The following is a 14,753-nucleotide window of genomic DNA, read 5'->3' as shown; positions in this document are numbered from 1 at the left end:
ATATAATCAACACATACTGTGACTAGTCACTGATTTCATATCGTAGTCATGGAAACAGACACAACTTGGGCTCAAAGGTTAAAAATAAATTTAAAACAAATATCTAATACATAAAATTTAAAACTTTCAAACTATAAAATTTTAATTTTAAAAATGAATTATCTTTTCTAATTCAAGTTTCTTTAAAATAAAGTGGTTGTTCTGCCATAAGAACTTTGAAATTAGAACAAAATATTAATTATGGTGTTTTTATGTATAAATAAAGTGAATATACAATTCCTTCAAAAGTAATGTGTACAAAAATGTTCTGTAGTTTAGAAAACTTAAAATTCTGCATGAGATACAAAACTGTACTACCAAATATACACAGCTTTATACAAGGAGCGTTTACAGTCATGTGATCACTGTTTCCAGCTGTGATTGGTCTATTTGTACCAGCTTAAATATTCTTCTCATCTACTCCTTTTGGGTTCAAATAGTTCTTTGTTATAATACCTCATTCTGCTTTTAACTGTTTAGGAGGATTCTCTGAAGGTGTATCTGCTTCCAGTGGACGTTTTTTGGTTCCTTCATCAGCATCTGAGTAAAATTTTAAAACGTAATAATAGTAATTAGGGAAGATCTTTAGTGCATAAAGTTGTTGAGAACTGTGCATTATGATATAATTGTTCTCATTATTTTGACTAACCTCCTTTTTCTCCAACTTTAACTTCTTTTTTCTCAGTTTGTTTAGTTTCTGCACCATCTATCAAAGATAAAAGTACCAATTACCATGTTTAATTACCAAAACAATCTTAGCATTTCCTTATATGGATATTTACATATTTTCAGCAAAAATACAACAACTATTTCAAACCAACCTTCATTATCACTGTCAGAAAACTTAGTTTTCTTTCCTCTGGGCTCATCATAGCCACGTTTGTCTCGTCTACCAGTAAACCTTCCTCTCTTTCCTTTACGTCCTGTACAAGAAGTAAAACACTATTGAATAAAGACTGTGTCTACTATATGTAGAGAATATATACATATATACAGTCAACTCTCGCAATATCAAACTATCTGAAGACCGGAAACTCTCCCAAAACAAACTTTCCTGAGGTCCAAAAGTTACCAAATTCCTTTTTACCATTAAAAACACATTTTGAATACCAGACTTTCCAAAAAGACCAGACATATTAGGCTAGCCCAAAGGTGTCTGGTATTGGGAGAGCTGACAGTATACGAGTATTGGTCTTTCAACTGTATATCGGGGAAAAAATTCGCTATTGGCAATCTCCTTTCTCGTAGCAAAGCGCCCTCATAAAAATAAAGACAATTCTTACCAGCCTGCATACGTAGCCTGCTAGCCGTTTTGTCTTCGAACACTTTGACCCAGTGTTTCTTCTCTTCTTCGCCTTCAAGAACACGCACGGCGATGTCCTGACCCCGAACTTGTACTTTACCATCGTTAGCTGCTTTAACCTTTTCAATCACCTCTACGGCTTTCACATCTTCATCAAATCGTATAGTCCCCTACAAATGAACACAATTTATTGATAACATTTAATAGAACAGTTTAAAGTAATAATCCAAAATATATGGTTACAGGTATTAAATATTATCTATCTAAAAGATTTGACATGTCAAAAAGATAACTGACCTCAGTTTGACCCCTAACAAAATCGACCCAGTTCACTGTGCCATGTTCTCCGAACACTTCCTTAAGATCTTCCCTGGATGTCTGATCCGACGTGCCACTGAAATGCAGGATGCAACCTTCTGTGAAGTCTTCAAACGCTGCCTACAGAAAAGGATTTCGGCATTTTATTACGACAACAAATTAAAAAATGATTCCACTACTTTATCACTTAAACTTACTTTTATTAAAACTTTAAATATAAACAACTCTTTATAAAACTAATATATATAAAATAAAACTAACTACTCTTTAATAAAAAACAACTTCTCTTATACTATATAAATATTTTAACTTAAACTTGCATATATTAAGAAACTTTAAATATAAAACAACTCTTTAAATAAAATAACTCTTTGAATAAAAACTTCTCTCAGTGAAAGTGGCAAAAAAGGGAATGTATAATGGTTGAAACAATTGTATATGTAGCGTTATACTTTTTCTTGCTTTTTTGTTAAATATTACTGAAAATAAGTGTTTGGTTGTTTGGTTTTCACTACTTCAACTTATCCATGCTTTACCTTGTCTGCTGCTAATTTTTCTTCCTTTTCTTTTTGCATTGCCTCTCTAAAAAAAATATAAATCACCTTTATTTATTGTCAGTCAAAAATATAAAATAAAATGTTATTATCATTAATTAAATCAAAAAATCCTCTACCCTTTTGAACACTGAAAACAGGGGTAAGTGGTAGGATGGGTAACCTGAAACCCTTTCCCTGACATCCAGAATCCGCACGGATTACTAATTTTTAGTTTTATCTCTTTTAAATTTTATTTATTTTGTATAGTTATGTGAATTGAATTTTTTTAAATCTTAAAAATGTTATTTATTTGTTATTTTTTTTAATCTTAGAAATGTTGTTTATTTGTCTTTTTTTAATTATTTTCAAATGACACTTACTGTACTTTTCTTTCTTTTTCATCTTCTTTCTCCTTTTTCTTTTCTTCTGCTTTCATAACAAAATAAGCATCTCTAACAAAAGAAACAAAAAAAAGTTCATGTTGTGAAAAGTTTTAAAAATGTAGAAAGTGATGTATAATTATTATTTTTTTTACCTACTTTGACATTTTTAAGGCATCTTCTTCTCCAATTTTGAAATTCTCCTCTGCTAAAAACTTTTCAGCATCTTCTGCGTTCATAAACACTGCAAACACCGAACCCTTAAGATAAAAAAAGATAAAGTTAACATATTCTTCCATTTGTTAAAAATCAAACAATATGTACATTAAAATAATACTATGCAATTATGACAAACTAAATCAATTCCTAGGAATAAATTTCTTAATTTGATAAATAAAATTTTAATAAAAATAGAATTGTGAAATGAGTGGAAATAAAACTACGACTAACCCTTACTTAGATGACACTCCTACTAAGAGGACATTTTGTGTTTCCTTATAGGGGTTTGTTGTACAGTAGAACCCTTATTAAGGGAACTTCACTAGGACCCAAAATGTGTCCCCAAAATGGGTTCAACTCTATTATAATTGTATTGTGACCACTGATATTGTGAATAGTTTGTATTTACCTTGAATTTTTTGTCAGCGTCTTTTCGCATTTGGATGTGGGCAATTGGGCCAAACTTTTCAATAATATCTTGGACGTCGTCAAGTGTAGATTCCAACGAAAATCCTTTCTATAAACAAATAAAAGTAAATAAACAGTTTATAACTTAGACTACATCAAGTAAATAATAAAATCCTTTAAAAAGTATAATGTATAAATAGCTTACACAATAAACACTTCTAGCCTTGACGTCTTTTCTGTTTTCTTCTGTATCTCCTGGAATTGGTTTGTTTTCTGATCTGCGAATTTTTAATTTGTCTTCGCTTATCTGTAAAATTAAAAGTGTTTTAGTTGACATAAAGTTATGTTTACTTGAACTAGAAACCTCTACAAGTAATATGTACGATATGTATGCATACAGACTAATAGGAGTGATGACATATGTGGATTTGCTACAAAAGGATACATAAGACAGACTCCATCGTTGAAGAAATAAAGAAAAAGAATATGAGGATATAGGAAGGAATATAGGTCCATCATTTGAGTCTGTCATCAGGCGCTGGAGTAAGTACCTATTATAAGTCTGTGTGAAAAAGTATAAATTTTGACATACATGCTGATTTGGTTTTGTATGTTTGTATAAAACTGTATAGGCCTATGTTTGTTTAACATGATGATTCAATGTATGTACCTCAATCAAGCCACTTTTTGATTTTGCAAGTGCTGTAACCAAAACCTCAAAGTCTTCTGAGAGCTGCTTTAACCTGTTAAACTTCACCATTGTTTCAAGAGAAACCCCTAGATAAATGGCCATTAAGGAACATAATGCAACAATGGAATTGGTATTAGATATAGTAATACAGTAGTATACAGTACAAATAAAACTCATTTACACTTATGTGTTACTCCAAGAATTTTGTGCGTCTTTGTAACTTGGAAACTTTTAAAATCCAATTTAAATAAAGATATTCTTCTGTTTTATATCTCATTCTCACTCTTTAAATTTGAAATTCACACATGATTGGATTATCTGTTACATGCATGCATCTTCTTGTTTAGGTTTTTAAAAGGATACAACCATCGTCTGATTTGATTTCCTGCTGTAAGAATTTATCTCTCTTCAAATTTGCATCACCAAAATAATACTGAAAAAGACACTAAATTTATTATTTTAAGAAAAAGGCAACACATTAGCAATACAAAAAATAAATTTAGTTGTAGGTTTAAAGATGTATTGTCCCCAAAAACATGAAAAATGAAGAATAAAATCCAACTTTTAATAGGCCATTTTGCAGTTTTAATAAAGTTATTCACTTCTATAGAAAAAAAACCAACAAAAATAATTATTTCACTTATAAAAAGACAAAATAAACTGTTTACTTTAACCAAAAACTCATTGTCTGACAGACAATTTAAGTACTTTTTTTTAAATGGCATATTCAACATAAAATTGAAACAAAAATATGTTTTAAGGCCCAAGGGGGCCAATAATACTGTATATCTTTAATCTTTAAGTTAGAATTAGTTAAACTCACCTCAATTTGTCGAATTATCTTCTTTTCAAGATCCGATGGTGAACTTTGACCATTTGCTTCTGCTTGAGCCATATTAAATGATTCGACCTTAATATACAAACTAAAAAAAAGTTAAAATTAAAAAACTTCCAGACCATGCTTACATCCAAACCATGCTTACATCCAACCACAATACATTGAAAATCCACTACACTACACCGTGTGACCGAGGAAGGCAGCACTTATCCACCAATCCCTCGCGCTGCAGCCTAACTGTCGCGTTGTTTCGAATGTTGAATGTTGAGCATTCATTATTGGCCTACACAAAAATTCTCACCTTAAAACCCAACTTGATAAACTTCAGTTCTTCACAATACAATAATAAATTGAACCAAAAACTTAAAATGTTGGTTTATATAAAAGAAATATTGCTAGTTAATTGCATCAGTATGATGTCAACAAACGCGAACTGAAAAGAAGGAAACACATGTGGGAAAAGAAAAGGTCATCTCTAAATAAATTAAAGTTATGAAAGGCAGAAATATTAAAGTAAATTAATTAGGTATGTCTAACACTGAAATTAAAGCTTCTGTTTATTAAATATTATATTGAATATAATATTTTTAATATTATACTTTTAAATTATTAATATTTTCTGAATAAAAAAGTGCAGTATTACAAATTGTTTTAAAGGTCAGATCATTGAGTTTGCGCAGTTTATTTCCATCCAACGTGCTGTCGGCGGCGAAGAAGAAGAGAATTTTTGTCAGAAAACATTACTGTATTTGATAATTTTAGGTTAATTTGAGATATTTTATATTTTGTAAATGACCAGTAGACATTAATAAAGTTTAAGAGGTTCCATAAGTAATGATCGAACCTTTGTAAACCTGTTACTGACGTCTGCTTTGCAGTCAGTCCAAACCCCGTGATTCTTAATTTCATCATTTTTTGTATATCTTGCAGGTAAGCCTACCCTGGTGCAGAAAAAGACAGCGGCGAACACATGGCTGCAGCCCTGAACAAGTTGTTTACTCAGCTGGGAGCTCTTGGCATTGGTGTGGCTGTAGTTGGTAGTGTTGTAAATACCGCCCTATATAATGGTGAATTAAATTCTTAAAAACTTAAATTTAGAATCGTAATATTTTAATATAATAATTTAATGTATTTTTCTTGTTCTGTATTCTTGTAATTTGTATTGAATGTTGAATGAATGTTTTTTATTTTAATAAATTAATATTCTGCAATGATGTTTAATATCTGTCAATCCATTGATGTGAGAAACATGAAAATAAATTTTATCTTCTGAGCAGAATTCTTAAATTTTAGGGGAAAAAATACATTTATTAATGTAGAAATGTAATATTAATACTGAATGTTTAAATTTGTCTTTCAGTTGATGGAGGGCATCGTGCAGTTATCTTCGACAGACTTTCAGGGGTCAAAACTTATGTAATGGGCGAGGGAACCCATTTTTTAATTCCATGGGTGCAGCGTCCAATCATATTTGATTGTCGTTCAAGACCCCGCAACGTCCCTGTCGTTACAGGAAGCAAAGGTGAATTATGACTTGATAAAGTTGAAACAAAATTTTAAATTTGTTTAAAACAGTTTTAGAATAAGTAAAGTAAAACATTCAAGTATATTTTACTTGTTAGTTAAATATAAATTTCTGCAATGATGTTTTATATCTGTCAATCCATTGATTTCAACAATGAAAACAAATTTTATATTTCTGAGCAGAAATCTAAATGTTTATTGTTATCCAATAAATAAGATTCTTAAATTGGTTTTAAGTATTATGAACTATAGAGAAAGAACCAATTTTTTAACCTAATGATTTTACCTTCAGTTTGTGTTTATTATAAAATCATCAATTAGAAATGCAGTCCTTTGTTCGTTTAAGTATAAAGTCGGAGAGTCTGAAATTGCTCTCCTTAAATTTCAAAGGAGAACAGTTACTCTCCTACTAAAGAATACAAGAGAATTTTCCCATTATCTTCCCTTTAAAACTAAGGACTGTAAATAATATATATCATTTCAGAATATATATGAAATTGTATTTAACATTTTGATTTATCTGCCACTGTACTAGACTTGCAGAATGTAAACATCACCTTACGTGTCCTGTTCAGACCTATGGCGCCTGAACTACCCAAAGTGTACATGAGTCTTGGTGAAGATTATGACGAGAGAGTTCTTCCATCCATCACAAGTGAAGTCCTCAAAGCAGTGGTGGTACGTGCTATTTTGTATGCATTAAGCTCTGTCTACACTATCAAACTCTAGCGGGCACTTTTGTTTACTCTACAATCTGTTTTTATTCCTAACTGTTAACTAATCAGCATTGTTTGTTTTTTTTCTGCGGTGATGTTATAAATCTGTCAATCCATTGATAAATATATGAAAAAAAAACTTTTTTAACTGAGCAGAAAAATTAATAATTCTTATAATTTCAAATTCAAATAGTTTGTTGCAACTAATATTCTTTGGGAAAAAATTGAGTTAAACTGTTGTAGTGCCCTCTATAGTTTGGTTCAGGGAAAATAATTACTATTTTAGAATATACACAATATAATAATTTCTTTCTATCAGCCTGTTGAGCTTTTTATTAACCTAGTTAAATTTTGTCCCATTTTTTTAGGCACAATTTGATGCTGGTGAACTGATTACACAGAGAGAAATTGTCTCGCAACGAGTGCAAGAAGAACTTACTGAAAGAGCTAGGCAGTTCGGAATCATTCTTGATGATATTTCTTTGGTAATCTAATTTATGACTATGGCAAAATAAATGAACATTTCAAATCTAAAGAGAATTAAAAACATTTGCCTTGCATTTGTATTTAACACACAATAGATATAGAATACTTAAAAGCAAAAATCATTCAACGCATTTTAAGAAATTGTGTATTTAGAAACTGAATGTGTAAAAAATTGTCATATCCACTGGTTTTTTTTATATTTTTTTTATTAGACTCATTTATCATTTGGAAGAGAGTTTACAGAAGCAGTTGAAATGAAACAAGTTGCACAACAAGAGGCAGAACGTGCTAGATTTTTGGTAGAAAAGGTAAAAAAAATTCTCTGTATGATGTAGAATTTGAGTACATTTCCCCTGATGTACTTAATACTTATTATGCAAGTGCTCTTGTAAAAGGGTTGTAAAGCTCTGTCTACACTATCAAACTAGTTTGACAAAAATAATTGTGATATGCCCAAATATGGTAGTGATATGACATCATCATGTCCATATACAGGTGCATGACATTTGATGGTGGAGACAGTACTAGTATATTTCATGTCTGAATTTACAACTATACTTATACTAAAACATAATTTACTTAAATATTATGCGATTGTAATTTAATTAGTACACTCTTTTCAGTATACCTTTTTGCAATGATGTTTCATATCTGTCAATCCATTGATAACTTTAAATGAAAACAGATTATTTTTCTACTGAGCAGAAAAGTATATTTATTTATTATATTATATTTATTTATTATCCAAATTCCCTCACTTGCACTGATGAAGGGCTAGTGTTGCCCGAAAGCTCTGCTAACTTTTCTGGCTGTTTACTTTATCGTTTTGATTTAGCTTTTCGTTTGTTTTTTTTTGTATCTCCATTGAGATCCAGCCACTGATACCCACAGCATTGTCATTTTTTTCAGTAATTTGCCTTTGGATTTATTTATTATTATTATTATATTTATATTCAGGTTTAGTTGCATTCACAAATTGTTAACGTAATACATTATAACCTTTGGAACCCAACACAGTGTCCCATTAGTTGTCACTGAATAGAGTTTGGATTTATTTGTGAATTTCTACATTTTACCTCCCTAGGCTGAGCATGTCAAAAGTGCAGCTATCACGACAGCTGAAGGTGATTCGATCGCTGCTAAATTACTCTCCTCCGCATTCAACAAAGCTGGGGAAGGCTTAGTAGAACTTCGTAAATTAGAGGCCGCCGAAGATATTGCGTTCCAAATGTCGCGTTCAAGAAACGTCTCGTATTTGCCTCCAGGACAACAAACCTTACTAAGTTTACCGCAGATGTAAAGGTGGACGAACAGATTTAAAATGTGAAAGTGTAATTAAATAGTTTAAATGAAAGAGCTGAATGGATATCATCCGGATTGTTTTGATTATTTTCCCCCTTGATAGAGACGTTTGGAGCCTTAAAAAAACAATTTTATCCGCTGTATTAAAGGCTTTTTAAATTATACCAAATGTCAACCAATTAAAACAGGAAGAAAAAACAAGAAGATTCCGTTTATTTTAATATAGCTGTGATTTAATCATATTACACGAGTCAAATTTTTCTCATAAAGTCGTAATAATTGGCTCATAAATTTGACATTTCATTTTTTATTACATTGATATACTTATTCACTGCATTTAATGAAAGTTCTGAGATTATTAAATATAGACAATTATAAGGATAGCATTTTGTTAATTTGTTTCTTGATTAAATGTGAATGATTTCTGTCTTATTCTATAGTTTAGGTTTAATTTATTATTCATCAATTACAAATTATACAACTTAAAGAAAGCATTAACGCTTACAGTTCCTGATATTTGTTTAAAAAATATTTGAAATTGTCCCTGTTTTTAAATTTTACTTTCTTACGTTGCAAAATGCCAAGTGATAGCTGCTTTGTTTACAACGTCCGCAATTTTTAAAGTAATCTTACTGAATAGATATATTTATCATCCATATGAAAGAAATCGATACATTGATGACGTCACAAAAGCGTATTAAAACTCGAGTAATCTGTATCTTTGATATGGGCCGAAATATTTTATAAAGCGCCCTCTGGCGCTCCGCATTTTGCCAAGTACTGTACTGTCGCTTGATTTTTTTTTTTCTCATCAGTATCGGTATTCCAGTTTTCCACCAGCCAAATTTATTCGCCCATATGACGCAATATGACGCAATATAATACAGTACTTAGTAAAAAAACAGCCTTTTATACAATACCAATAGAGTTTTTTAGGAATAACAACTAGCAGTAACCCGCCTTAATAGTCCTATGTGGTTATATAATTTGCATGTATAATAAAAGCGCACTCTGATAAAAGTACTTTGACAAATTATCAAAATAAAAACAAATTGTATCAAGAATAAAATTCGGAACTATGTTATGGCCATTGATTTTGTTATACACTATCCCTTCACTTTAAAATATCTGTAAGCTAAAAAATGAAAGCAATACTGGATACGGAACTTTAGAATTTACTTTTTACTGTTCAGACTTTACAAAAATACTAAAGACGCTAAACAAAAATTGTGCTGTGTGAATAAAGCTTGGTTCCCGCTAGAGACGCAACACAAGTACGTAACGCAACGTAAGTGATTTGACCAACCACAAGCGATGGATTATTCAAAGAATCGGTTGTGATTGGTCAATTTGCTTGCGTTGTTGCGTCTACGTCCTTGCGTTGCGTCTCTAGTGGGAACAAAGCTTTAGTTAGATGATGCGCGCAAACACTAACGAAAGTATAAAATACCAAACTATATTATTTTGGGTGTTTTTCGTGGTTATTCATTATTTGATACATATAGATACAATAAAAAAGTAGACATAAATCGAATGAAAAGCACAATGCTGCGGAAACACGAATTGTTAAGTTGTTTTCATGTTCAACAATGTATCAAACCATTTGGAATTAACGTACGTCTTCCCCGACGTCTTCGTTGATTTCATTTGTTACACATTACCCATTACATTAATCACCGTTATTCGTGGAGATGCTTCAAATTCCTTAGAAACAACATAACGTTTCTCAATATATTTATTCTTACCCCAATTCCTGAACAAGATTGATGACTAAGTTGTGCTAACAGTTATTACCAACAATATGGATGTATACGTTTGCCATCTATTAACCTAATACGGTCAAATTCAACAATTCCATCAATACAATTATGTTCGTTGATGCATCATCCTTTAGATAAAACTTTAAGTGCTGTGAGAGATTAACGTTGAAAGTATTATTATAAATATTTATTCATATATTTCATGAATATTCAAGAATTTGCTTTTTTTTCTGGAAATCGTGGACTAAGAGACGCCAAAGATTTTGTCAATATCCCTTGAAGACGTTTAGCGGACGTCACCGTGGGCCTGACAATGACTCATTTGTAAAATTTAAATGTAACTGGTCATCTTTTGTCTCCAGTAACCAAGTTCAGAAGAACCTGGTCTGCAGACTGTCATTCATTCAACCCTCTAACCTAATTAATTGGACCCAACGACAGAGCACTGTGTCGTTTGTCTATTAGGTTAAAATTAACTAAAATTAAAAAAAAAAACGGAGGCATACGGAAAATACATTACAAGTAACACAAAACTAAACAAATTTAGTAGACCAATGGTAAAAATTTTATAATGGTACTCTCAGAACCGTTTAAATCTATTTACAACCCCAAATAAATTAAGTAAAGAGCTAAAAACCATAAACATTTTAAATGTCGTCTAAAAGGGCAAATTACTGAAATGCGAAATGTTATGATAATTTACAAAGAAAAATCGGAATCGATTTTTAAAAATAAAGTCCAGAAAAGACCTCAAGAACTGAAACTTAATTACAGTATCATAACTTAATCCTTAAATTCTTGGAATTATCATATTAATCTTTTGAGTAGCTCAACTGTTGTAAGCCGCTTTTATAATTTACGAAATTTCATCAACTTCAAATCGCATCGATTCTAGAAACGACTTCAGAAGCAAAATCTTGTTGTAACGGCCTTGTGAAAATATGGTTGGGAATGAAGTTTAACTTTGTTTAATTGCGCTACAGATGTTCAAATATTAATAGACCTTTTAATTCATAAAAATAATCGCGAAAATCGGAAACGCGAGCGCATACTGGATTACGCGCGCTGGCGTACCGGATACGCGTACAGCGTACCCAAACCGGAAACGCGTATTATGTCTACGCTTTCTGGAGTCGTGCGTACGAGACGACACGATACATGGCCGGTTGTATATACGCCGTGTACAAAACTATTTCTCACAATCTATCTACACGTTACACAAAATTAATATTGTGTTAATGTTATTAAATAAATTTATAATATAAAATGTTGTTATACATATCAGTAGGACGCCATCAACATATCGTCGTTTTTATATTCGGCTCACTGCTGATAAGATGACCCTGGCGTCGATATGTCGGGGTTTATGACCTTTAACCACTGTTTGAGGTCATACAGTGGTGAAAGCGAGGCGATAACTATAGAAATGGCGACGGTCAGCCTACTTATATTTATCATCTTTGCCACGGGTGTTCATGGGCTTGATTGTAAGTTTTTTAAATTTCATATTGTAGATACATTTGTTTGTTACACACTGTTCGTTTTTCTTGTAAATTAAGCAAGTATAAGATGCTTTAAATTTGCATCAAATTCGAGTGTCCATTTTGTCCCTCGATAGTCTGCTATGTTTTGTAAACAATAGCTGTCAATGCTTCTTCTCATGAGGGGTACGTACGTGGTCATCGTGGCCGGTGTGCTTTTCTACTCTATACTAGGCCTAGGCCAAAATGGTAGGCTAGTTAAATTGCACAATCCTAGGCCTATGTACACACGATAATGTCTGATTCCGTCCAGTGTTTGACTAGGCCTATGCATTCTTATATTGATGATTTTAAATAAAATACATTTTCATTGTTGTCACTACACTCACTGATTAACATGATGAAGAAAACGATTTGGAAATGATGGGACTGGAGACCTAGCCAGTATCACACTACAGCACACACTCTCTTACCAACTGTTCTGTTAGGAATTTACTGTACATATCCATATAAACAAACGAGCAAATATCTACATTCTGCCCAGATGTTTCCAATATGTGATTGATTTACAGTACACCTACTTTACTGTGTATACGAATAGTGTTTTTTATTGTTTTATTTCAATTTATAAATGAAATGTTTATGTATTGAATGCAAAATAATAAAGTTATTGATTCTCAGTTTTAACTGTCAGTTATTGCATTATATTGTTGTTATTATTTCTTTCTTTTCTTTATTCTTAATTATTTTCCACCATACCACAAATACTGTAGCTGCTGACACAAACACCTATGATGTCATCAAACTATTTGTTTTTCTTCCGTATCGCTTTTTATTCAAACAATAATCTACACAAAGATGCAGGAGCAGATCTGCAGTAGTGCTAAGGGGTGCGTTTGACACCTAAAATGAAATAAAAATTATGAATATTTTTGACAGACTAGATTATTGTTAGTGCTCCCCCAATTAAATAAATCCTGGATCGCCCACTTTATTGATTCATTCTGTATGAAATCAGTTTTTTTTTTTTGCTTTTTAGAATGTCCACAATGATCAAGAAGTAGGTACATAAAGTATAAATTTATGTACAGTAGAATGTTTAAAGGTTTTTTTTTTACCAGTGAAGCTACTAAGATTCTGCCTTCCCACAGTGCAAAGTGTTTTTCTTCCCACAGTGCAAAGTGTTTCCACCAATTTGCCCTCAGGAAATTAAAACGTCTTACAATTTGATTCTTAAATCTGAAAATGAAATCCTTTTAGTTTGTAAATTAATCGTTTTAAGTCTCCAATTCTTGGCCTTGAACTGAATTTCACATTTCTTCAAATTCAGTGGATATTCTAATATACTGTACACGATTTACGGCTTAGATTTACGGCTTAAATTCACCCTAGAAAACCGGCAATTTGCTGGATTTTTCATACAGTAATCAAGCTAGTTGAACATTTCAAAATTAGTTTTTGGTGGAATGAATAAATTAATCAAAATCTGGCCCTACTATCTATACAGTATCTTACAATAAATGTTAAGCTCTGTCTACACTATCAAACTTTATGTGACAACAAAATGTGATGTGCTCATATATGGACATGATGATGTCATATCACTACCATATTTGGGAATACATGTATCACTATCATATTTTTCACATCACACTTTTTTTGGTGTACACAGAGCTTTAGGCCTCTTGTTTATCAAACCATCATATTTATACATATTTAGTTTCTCAAATATATATACAGTACAGTACATGAATACAGTAAATTACTGGATGGACATTGGTCAATACTCATTACAGTACAATTGGTAGGGAAATGATGCTGATAGCAATAAGAAGAATTTAGGTTCAACCAAATTGAACAGATGCTGTGTACTTATTTATTGATTTTGAAAATTCATACATTAATTGCAATAATAGTATAGTAATAATTAGCCCATGTTGCCACTTTGGCTTCTACTAATGAAAGGTTTAACATATGTATTCTTGTACATGTATATTAAATGCACTGCAGATGATGATAATATAGTGAGTTTAAAAGTACAGTTGCCTTCAAATTGATTTGTATTTTTTACAAAAAAAATCCATAATTTTTATTACAGTACTACAGTATAATGTATTATTATTAAAATAAATTATAAATTACTTTTGTGTTGGTTTTGATTCCCGGTTTATTTTCCTACCAGTAGACCCCATGTTGGTTAACCACTCCACCTTCACAACACATTAAAAACATATGAAATGTATTCTATTCTATATACAGTACACAGTCTACTGTACAGTATAACAGAAATTGATAATTTATTTAGGGTTTCTGTGAAGGCTTTCACGCTATGGAGAACACATTTTCATTAGATAGTCTCAAATGTTTGTTATATTGAAGTGTGAGTCGATATTAACCTGATTTGTGAACACCCATAGGTGATGTAACAGAATTAGAAAAATGGTACCCTGACAAAATTGAGCCAATTTCACGGGCCCTGGAGGTTGGAATATCGGAGTGTTGATGAATTGCAAATTGCGACCTTTCAACCTTATTATGAAAGATTGTTGTGGACAGTAGTAGTGAAGTGAAGTATCCTATAATATGGAGCTTTCGATTGGCTATACTGTACTACAGTACAGTAGGATCTTTGCATAAATTGTTTAAAACAAGCTTTTGAGCTTACAGTACAGTAGTACTGTGATAGTACTGTAGGGTTATCCTCTTGTCATCATTTTGTTATTTACAGTATGTATTTGTATATTAACACCTA

General features: G+C 31.6%; 3 protein-coding genes across 5 annotated transcripts in view; 2 read left to right on the top strand and 1 right to left on the bottom strand.

Moving 5' to 3' along the window:
- Positions 1–246: 246 nt before the first annotated feature.
- LOC144837807 (lupus La protein homolog) lies at positions 247–5,178 on the bottom strand. Of its 2 annotated transcripts, none has more exons than XM_078693074.1 (14): positions 5,034–5,178; positions 4,718–4,817; positions 4,258–4,327; positions 3,874–3,980; positions 3,409–3,510; positions 3,205–3,312; positions 2,736–2,836; positions 2,577–2,648; positions 2,197–2,242; positions 1,640–1,780; positions 1,323–1,512; positions 861–962; positions 689–745; positions 247–579 (listed from the first exon to the last, which is right to left on the bottom strand). In XM_078693074.1, the coding sequence occupies exons 2-14, from the start codon at positions 4,787–4,789 to the stop codon at positions 497–499; spliced, it is 1,251 nt and encodes a 416-aa protein (XP_078549200.1). In that variant the 5' UTR covers positions 4,790–4,817; positions 5,034–5,178; the 3' UTR covers positions 247–496. The 2 variants fall into 2 exon arrangements, with proteins under 2 accessions (XP_078549200.1, XP_078549208.1); XM_078693082.1 differs by having other exon boundaries at positions 4,718–4,804.
- Positions 5,179–5,376: 198 nt separating this feature from the next.
- LOC144838002 (prohibitin 1-like) lies at positions 5,377–9,143 on the top strand. 2 transcript variants are annotated; one of them, XM_078693339.1, is made up of 7 exons: positions 5,377–5,494; positions 5,663–5,799; positions 6,093–6,254; positions 6,792–6,934; positions 7,341–7,457; positions 7,671–7,766; positions 8,543–9,143. In XM_078693339.1, exons 2-7 carry the CDS (start codon positions 5,703–5,705, stop codon positions 8,756–8,758), a joined length of 831 nt encoding a protein of 276 aa, XP_078549465.1. In that variant the 5' UTR covers positions 5,377–5,494; positions 5,663–5,702; the 3' UTR covers positions 8,759–9,143. The 2 variants fall into 2 exon arrangements, with proteins under 2 accessions (XP_078549465.1, XP_078549474.1); XM_078693348.1 differs by having other exon boundaries at positions 5,409–5,477.
- Positions 9,144–11,915: 2,772 nt separating this feature from the next.
- Positions 11,916–14,753, top strand: part of LOC144837699 (activin receptor type-1-like) — an 80,471-nt gene continuing 77,633 nt past the window's right edge. Inside the window, exon 1 of the mRNA XM_078692920.1 lies at positions 11,916–12,007. Within this exon, the coding sequence (XP_078549046.1) occupies positions 11,947–12,007 (61 nt within the window). The 5' untranslated portion in view covers positions 11,916–11,946. The remainder of the gene's footprint in view (positions 12,008–14,753) is intronic.

The sequence above is a fragment of the Antedon bifida genome, chromosome 1, assembly GCF_963402885.1.
Source record: "Antedon bifida chromosome 1, ecAntBifi1.1, whole genome shotgun sequence".
Taxonomy (NCBI): Eukaryota; Metazoa; Echinodermata; class Crinoidea; order Comatulida; family Antedonidae; genus Antedon; species Antedon bifida.
This window is presented reverse-complemented; position numbering and strand designations above follow the sequence as displayed.

What these genes read in the sequence shown, in the direction of transcription:
- LOC144837807 (XM_078693074.1), bottom strand. Translation starts at nt 4,789, where the DNA reads ATGGCTCAAGCAGAAGCAAATGGTCAAAGTTCACCATCGGATCTTGAA. An exon ending in AGGCTAGAAGTGTTTATTGT is followed by an intron (nt 3,313 to 3,408) that starts GTAAGCTATTTA and finishes ATTTGTTTATAG; the next exon opens with AAAGGATTTTCGTTGGAATC. An exon ending in TTCTGACAGTGATAATGAAG is followed by an intron (nt 746 to 860) that starts GTTGGTTTGAAA and finishes TATCTTTGATAG; the next exon opens with ATGGTGCAGAAACTAAACAA.
- LOC144838002 (XM_078693339.1), top strand. Translation starts at nt 5,703, where the DNA reads ATGGCTGCAGCCCTGAACAAGTTGTTTACTCAGCTGGGAGCTCTTGGC. An exon ending in AAATACCGCCCTATATAATG is followed by an intron (nt 5,800 to 6,092) that starts GTGAATTAAATT and finishes TTTGTCTTTCAG; the next exon opens with TTGATGGAGGGCATCGTGCA. An exon ending in AAGTCCTCAAAGCAGTGGTG is followed by an intron (nt 6,935 to 7,340) that starts GTACGTGCTATT and finishes CCATTTTTTTAG; the next exon opens with GCACAATTTGATGCTGGTGA.